Genomic DNA, 8,223 nt, shown 5'->3' on the forward strand with positions numbered 1-8,223 from the left:
GCTCATGCTGCAGCTACGTTGTTTTCTTTTAACCACTTGCCTCTTGCACATAGCGGTGATGGCTGCGGTTTGTGTCGTGCTGGGTGTTCGCTGTAGGTGTGCAACCCTAAACCCAGCGCTCCGGGAACCCTGATCTCTCCCAGACCTTTGCTAACCCCGTTCCTTTCCTCCCCACAGGGCAGCGCCACATCCTGCAGGTTGGGACCACAGTCCATCAAGGTGCGGTCAGAGCCGAGTCACAAGAGCCATAAAACTATAGGCTGAGAGGAAAACAGAGGGGCACCTCCTCATCTGCAGTCCCCACCAGTGGTCTCCCCGATGTGGGGCTGTGATGTGGTCTGCAGCTACGGTGAACTGGTAAAAACCCTGATGTTATTCACAGTTAAGTTGGTCTGAATCCTGGTACGTTCTGCACGCTACTTCTCAACAGCGTGTAATGTGCAGACTGATTCATGTAAAACACGCTGATACTATTGGCAGATACATGTGCCAATTAGCCAACTTTGTGCAGCTGCTTCTTCAACAAACATCAATTATTCTAATGTGCCTTGTGCGGCAAGTGAGCGTCCATATTTAGGATCACTTGATAATTCCAGCTCCAGACCCCGCTACCCCCCCCTCTCCCTTTGATCCTCCATTCAGAAGGGAGATGAAAAGATGAAGAGTGACATCCAGAGAGAACAATGAATGGAAGGAGGACATCCGCCTCTCTCCCTTGTCTCTTCCTGTAAACACATCATCCATCCTTCTTCTTCTTCTTCATGCCTCCCAAATGCAATTCATTGGCTGCAGTTGGAGGAGGTCATTAAGCACGGCGCAGTAGTTCGTGCCATGTTTTGTATAATAAGATCTTCCCTGCTCTTGGATACACTTAGCAAACAGTAGCCAAGGCCATTCAGCGTGCATCAGATTCTGTATGCTGAATGCGATGACCCTGAAGGGCACAGAAGAGGGAAAAAATAAAAGATCTAAAAAAGCATCCCGCCTTCTGCTGCTTCCATTACATAAAAGGCGTCTCAGCATCTTTTTCCTCTGCCAGTGGATGCCACATGGAGTACGAAGGGGTCAAAAGCAACATAACAGCTACTTCTGTTTCCATCTCATTTCAAAACCACATCGCACGCTCAAAAAAAAAACAGCTCTAGAGCACTGCTTTGGGTCAATCAATATACAGTGTACACTACACACATGCTGCCCTGCATATGGAATTGAAAAAACATATCACACTGACCTACAAAAACATGAACTCAAAGCGATCAATCAGTCTGCATACTAATCCTTGGATTATTGTGTTGACATTCGATTAGTTGCACAAATGAAGATCATTCAAAACATCAATCTAGTGGCTTCAAGTGGTTCTTCCAGTTCTGGAACAGGAAGTTGCCAGGGGGCTCTTGCACAATGTGTTAGCCACTTAAACAAACACACACACACAGCTCAGCACATGACTTTTAGTATCAACACCATGTGGTGTCACTTCATTCCTTTTGACACTACTGCGCTAGTTAGCTTAGTGTTTAGCACATTCACTAAATACCCTGTTGCAGGCAAGAAAGCTCCGGTGTTAACAGTGTGACGGCTGCCTGTTCTCTTGGCAGCGAGCCTCTCCATGTATACCTCAGACAAAAAAAAAGACTGTTGACAAAATAAATGCACCAACAATACCATCAACTAAGTAAAAGGATTGTTCTTCTTTAATTTTGTGCAACACCTACGGATAAAAAACTCTCACAGATGCTCTCACAGAACATGTTGAAAAGGAACAAGCACAAAAAAGTGAAAATGACTCTACAAGTCGAGTTCTACGATGCATATCTCAATCAACAGTTAAACCCTCTGTAACTTGTGATACACAGACCCAGTCCTTTATTTGAGATGGGTTATCTACAGTATCAAACGGGTTGCTATTTGTTCCTCACCACTTCCTGCACCGGTTTCACATAAAAACACTTCAGTCCTCTCCCTTCACGGACCAACATTGTCCTGAGTTTCATTAAAGAGCCAGATACAAGAGAAACAAACACAGAAACTCGAAAGAAAGACGTGGGTTTAGTGGGAGGTATGATCTGGCTGTTTAGCCAATGTGCAAAATAAAGACTGTGCAAAGTTAATAGATAGCACATGATGCTGAATCTATCATGTAATCCATTACAGTGCAGATGCTGTATACGTCAACTTTTTTTTTTTTCATTTGTTCAAACAGACCACACCGATGCTTAGTACTTGATACCAGGCTACTACTTCAACATCAGCTTTTATCTTAGGATTTATTGTATTTAGACATTTTCATTCAGAGACTCAGAAATCAGCAGCTTGCATGCAGAAAGTCTTAACTCACCATTTCGTCCAGAGCATAGCGAAGTAAGCCATGCTCGTAGAGGATGAAGAACCTCCTTTGCCATTTCTATAGGAAAATAAGGAGAAATTCTTGAATTACTGACATGGTCACATGTTGGATATCAATATCAGACCCAACAGAAAAGCTCCTCTACATTTTACTATACAGAATAAAGCAACATGAAAGAAAGAACGTGTAGATGAAGCTGTACTTTACAATTAAAATCTTGGATGTCGTATATTAATTACCCTGGGGTTAAAAGACGAGGTCAATTCCTTGGTACACACATATCCACACACGCAAGATCAAGGACACTTTGAGAAACAGTTGGGGGTCCAGCTGATTGTGGGTACAATGACGACTAACCTGCTAAGTGGGTAAATCCTTCCACATCGGTAGCTAAGGCTGCACTTTTGATAGTCTTAACCGCCACTAGATCCTCTTACAGGATGTTAAATGCTACAACTGTGAACCGATATCTGATGATATCAAGTGACCCTGCCCATTAATGGACCCCAGCCAACAAAAGAGCGGAAGCTTCCCGTTGATATTTGTGGAAATGACACAGTAACGGGCTCCTTTCATCTTCTTCATCATTATCATTGGCTCCATCAGCCCTCCACTGCCTCTTCTCTTATATCCTAAGGCACCGTTTTGTCTCAGGGTTAAATTTCCTGGGCTCCGATTCCAACACAGCCAGATCCATGAAATATTGAGAGGTGCTTTGTCACCTAAAAGGCAGGGGAAGCTCTCAACAGGGATGTCAATAACCCTTACCGGTGATGTTAAAATGGTCTCTGCGGTCATATCCACAGATTTCATTAAAAAAAAGTGAGATATATGTGGTTTATCAACTGTAGCGTGTCACAGACCTGCAACCTGTCACTGACGTGGTCCTAAAACATGACTCATGCCAGCACATCAGCACTTTTTCCCCTGTTTTTTTTTTTGTTTGTTAGTTGGTCTGTCAAAAAAACCTGAGCAACACTGCTCACCTCAGCACTATACGTACAGGCCACCAATTATACCCCCACAGTGAAAGGCTGACTGTAAGAATAGGCAGAACACAGAGTGATGATGTCAAAGCAGCAGCAGAGTGTTGACAGTAGTTGAGCTGAAGGATCCAGAGGTGCTTTTTTCCAAAAACCCATATGGAAGCCATCAGTGTGGCTGTGAGAACTGGGACTTTTCCTTCTCCTCCCCCACATTCTCCCTACCCCTCGTTGGGATGCACCACCACAGTATAATCCTGGAGCTGATAAAAAAGAAGTGGTGCGACAGAGCTAGTAGGGCTCCCATTACATGATGCTAGGGGAGCAGGAACTAAAGTCAATATTAGACTCATTATTGCCTGAATATGAGGCTTCTTCTGACAGAGGGCCAATCCTCCCACGGGAAGCTGCTGAGTCTGTGAAACGGCCACAGAAGCAGCAACACAGACCTCCTGTCAGATGTCAAGTCTGTGCCAGAATGGATAACAGAATCAAAGGAAGGACTAGTCAAGCCAATTGCCTTTTTTTTAACTTACCTTAGAGACTCTGAGCTGCTCTGATATACTAAACTTTATCCATCTCGCACTAAAAGCTGCTACACTAAATCCTAAGATCTGCACCTCGGCACACGAGCCAATAAAGTCGCTCGCTTTTCAAGGACACCATTGTGTATTTGTGAGTTTTGTGAAGCCCAACCAAATGCCCCTTCATTAAAATGTTGTCAAAAACAAAAGCGCACTTCTGAATCGATTTATTTTCAACTCTAGCAATTTCTCAAAGTGCTTACCCGAGATCTGTGTAAGGGATTGTCAAAATTTGTTCCCTCCGGCGCCAGCAGCAACCAGCCTCCGTATATAGGTTTTGCCTGGTGAGGGTGGGAAAAAAAAAACAATTACAGACCTGAAAGCAAACACCATAACAAGGACATTAACAGTTCGATTAACAGTTCAATTACACACATATTCATTCACTGTGGATGCATCCGTAAGCTAGTCCCTGGGCTACGCATTGTGGCCCATTATCAGAGAGCACTAACGCACACACAGGGTTTAACAGTGTGTATCTGTGTGTTAGGTGTGTATTAGTCACTAGCTGCCTTGAATTGACTGCAGGCAAAATTCTCCAGCTGGCTGTATTCCAGCGCACCATGCTGCCCTGGAAAAAAAAAAGAAAAAAAGAAAAAAGGAAAGGCTAACACACATGATTTTCCCTCTGATCCTCTAAGTGGGTGGACTGGTGGGTGGAGGGGGCAGCAAGAGGCAGAAGTTAGCAAGAAAAACAGTGGATGAGAAACAGAAGAGAAAAGTGGTACAGAGCCTGGGAGCTTTTGTGGCTGCAGATTTGCAATTCAAACTTGTCCCAAAGAAATGCAAGTTGGCCTGGCAGTCCTTCTTAAATACTTCTGGTACATACTTGAACTGTAGCCACACTAGTAGTCAGCAATTGTTTGCCGAGCTAAAAAAGCTCTGCACAACCACCACTGCGGGGCTGTGTGTAAAGGAGCGCAACTTTAACTAAATGTTTGCACACAAATCTTACCTACACCTAAACAGCTTAACAAATTAAAGTCCCTTGCGTAATTCGACTGTGCTTCCAATTCTATGGAACGGGCAGCAGCCTACAAATAAAAGTCGAGGAGCTCTGACATTTACAGCCGCCTGGCAACTCCGTGCTCTGCTATTGGTGGTTTTGATTACAGTCATAATTTCATCCCATGTAAAGCCATGAATAATCCACCATAAAATCCTCTTTCGCTTTGATTACGGGAGGTACAGCACGTTTCTCAGCTGAGTCACTCTGTAAACAAAGTGACATAACAGGACTTTTCAATTAGAAATCCCAAGTTACCATAACAGAAGTCAAAGAGTTGGAGCAGACCAGCAGGAGAAACTACAGTACATCCCACTTTTAAATGGACATTTGAAAACCCTGAGAGGCCAAAGGCACGCGGGACTAGCACCTTAGAGATGAGGCTACCAGTAAGTTATTTGATAATGTGACTACTTGAAAGGGCAGTAAGAGTTGGGAGGTAATCAAATTGATACTCGGACACTAACTACATACATTCCTGAGGAACATTAGTCTAAAGCCCATGGAGAAATGCTGTAGACTCAGCACGGCTTAGAAAAACGTCCCATCTCTCCTCACATGACCTGACAGCAGCCCGAATGGCAAAGCCTCCCGAGACAGAGGAAAAAAGACGAGATGAATCTAGGTCATTTTTTACCCTTCAATGGTTCAGTGTTTAAACTGAGTAACTTGAGTGTGTTCGTGTGAGGGTTCATTTTTGCAACGGCCCCCCAACCTCTTATTCCCTCCCATCATAAATGACTATGTAACACTGCACCGACAGTGTGGGCCTTTTGAGTGGTGAGGTGGGGGAGCCAAAGGGAATGACAAAAGTTCTGGCTCAAAATATGCACAAAATGAGATCCACAGGACTTCTGGACCGCCCTGTAGTAGGTCTTTTTAACAATAAGCAACAAGATGTGCTTATATTTTTGCCTTTAGTCTCTGATAACAAGACAAGGAGATCAGAAATTCCAGTTGGAGGGATGAAAACCATCAAGACTATATCTCCATCCCAACTGGGAAGCATCTGGTCATGATGGAGGATATGAACACTGCAGGAAAAGGTGTAACATATATTACCAGGTCACATCCAGCTGAACTGTAAACCTGGACACAGATGACTCTTCACCTGTCCTGTTAAACATTACCAAAAGGAATGACCATGACATAAGTAAACAGAGTCCAGTGTGATCTGACGCCACAATTCACACCCTGCCAATATAAACAACACAGGCCAGCAGGGAGTGCTGAATATCTTCATTTGAGGATCATGTATTAAAGAAAAACAATTATGGAGTTCCTCCAAGCTTCCCAGTCTCCATGATTGTTGGTTAACACCAGAATAAGAATATGGTATTTTCCCTATAGGACTAAAGTTTTAAAAAAAGATCTCAGAACAATTGTGTAACCCAAATAAAAGCAACTGACAGCGGGCTACTGTGCTGGAAGGCATGGAGCTGGGTGGAGGCCTATATCTGCATGAATTAAGGTCAATATGCGCCCTTGGGCTGGAAACTAATTATGTCCAATTAACCTAACCTTTGCACTTCATGGTCTGTTGACATGACTCAGTCTTTGAAATGTGCACATCAAACGGAAAGATACTAAAGGGGGATTCCTTTTTTCATTACCCTGGGTCACACAGACAGACAATCTCGAAGGAATAAAATTAAATAGTTTTTTTTTTAAAGAAAAAAGAAACAAAAATATACATTTATTCACCTGACTTAAGTCTTCGTCGTTCAGCAAATGGGATTCTCTGGGCTTAAAGCAGTTCTGGCATTTACTTTTGTTGAAAATGTTGGCTTGAAATTTCCGACAGGGGTTGTCTTTGAATGACATGGCTGATGAAAAATGTGACACTTGATGAGAAAGAAAAAAAATCCAACAACTCCTTGTTTGAGAGACGGGAAAAACTGCTCCAATTTCTCGCAGGCAGGTGGGTTTGGTGTCAATTTGCGGATACGTGTAGGCTAATGTAAAGTAGAAAGCGTAAATAAAAAAAAAGTCCGTTAAATAGTGCGTCTTTCACCTGTCCTGGGTCACCTGAGGCGGTGGGTAACCTCTCGTTAAGTGATATCTATGACGGTCATCTTGAGGAGGTCGCAGCTAACGTTGACCAGCTAACTTTTTACTGTTGCACAGCAGCTTTCTAACAAGTTAATAAGTTGTCGAAAGCGACGGGGTGGTGGTGGGGAGGAGGTGGACGTGGAGGTGTTCGCGGTGTTTCCCTCAGTCACGTCCTCCGCCGAGGTGCGGACGTTTCACAGGTGACACAGACGGGCCTCCTCGAGCTCACTGCACCGGTCCCGTCTGCCTCCATCGGGCGGAACGGCCGCACCGAGGGGAGGGGAGGGAGTCCACTAGCCCCCCTCTCTGTTTCTCCCTCTCTCCCTCTCTTGCTCTCTCTCTCTCTGCGTGTGTGTCTATCTAACAAGTGATACCGTAGCCATTGCCGTTAAATCTACTTCACGCTTCTAACGTCTCCGTTTAAGGCCAAACACCGTTGTCCAACTTTTAGTAACGCCATCGACGCGGCTTGTCATGCCGATGGATCAATAGCGTCGGGTTCAGTCCGTCCGTCGTAGCAGGCAGCCTCCCTCCCTCGCTGGCTCTGGTAACGCAGTCTGTGGTCGCTGTTTACGTGAAAATCCTCGCCTCGGCCCCGGACAGCCAGTCGGCGGAGGGATAGGGAGGTGCTCCAAAGAGAGTGGAGCGGTGATTGACAGCAGCCGCGACCAATCGGATGCACGGACACGCCCACAACCCGAGCCGCATCCAATAGAAAGCCGCAAAATTCTCCAATACTTTCTCTCAGGCTATGTGGGCTTTAAAGAGCCCATCACAACAAAAACTTTAAACCATGGTGTTGTTAATGATAATAACCTGAACTAATATTGTTAATTTCTGTTTGAAAGGACCGACTGTAATCTAGATTTATTCAGGCTACTCTCACTGTTAGTAGAGATGGGGTTTTTTTTCTTGCTGATTGTTCTTTTGGTGTGCTAAGCTTCAAAATCCACAAAAATCAAATAAATAATTGGTAGTAAAACAGATTAAACTGATTGATTGAATGGTGCACAGTTAAAACACACACCCTGATTTCTCACTGAGTGTACACAGGAGTTTAAAGTTATAGTTAGCCTACACAAAACACTACACAGAAGTATGACCTTATAATGCAGTGACAAAGTTAGAGAATGATAACAAAAGACAATTACAGGAATTGAACCTTATCAAGTGTTACATATCTCATACTCATCACTCTATGAGTAACATAACAGGAAATCATTCTCTTTTTTACATGAGTAGCCTAAATAA

General features: G+C 44.0%; 1 protein-coding gene across 1 annotated transcript in view; it reads right to left on the bottom strand.

Moving 5' to 3' along the window:
* The window catches only part of LOC311002886 (myosin phosphatase Rho interacting protein), a 49,507-nt gene extending 41,954 nt beyond the window's left edge, over nucleotides 1-7,553 (bottom strand). Inside the window, exons 1-3 of the mRNA XM_083994455.1 lie at nucleotides 6,625-7,553; nucleotides 4,118-4,195; nucleotides 2,339-2,404 (exon numbers count right to left, since the gene is read on the bottom strand). Coding sequence (XP_083850581.1) covers nucleotides 2,339-2,404; nucleotides 4,118-4,195; nucleotides 6,625-6,744 — 264 coding nt within the window. The 5' untranslated portion in view covers nucleotides 6,745-7,553. The remainder of the gene's footprint in view (nucleotides 1-2,338; nucleotides 2,405-4,117; nucleotides 4,196-6,624) is intronic.
* Between the last annotated feature and the right edge of the window lie 670 nt (nucleotides 7,554-8,223).

Source organism: Trachurus trachurus, assembly GCF_905171665.1.
Source record: "Trachurus trachurus genome assembly, chromosome: 19".
Taxonomy (NCBI): domain Eukaryota; kingdom Metazoa; phylum Chordata; class Actinopteri; order Carangiformes; family Carangidae; genus Trachurus; species Trachurus trachurus.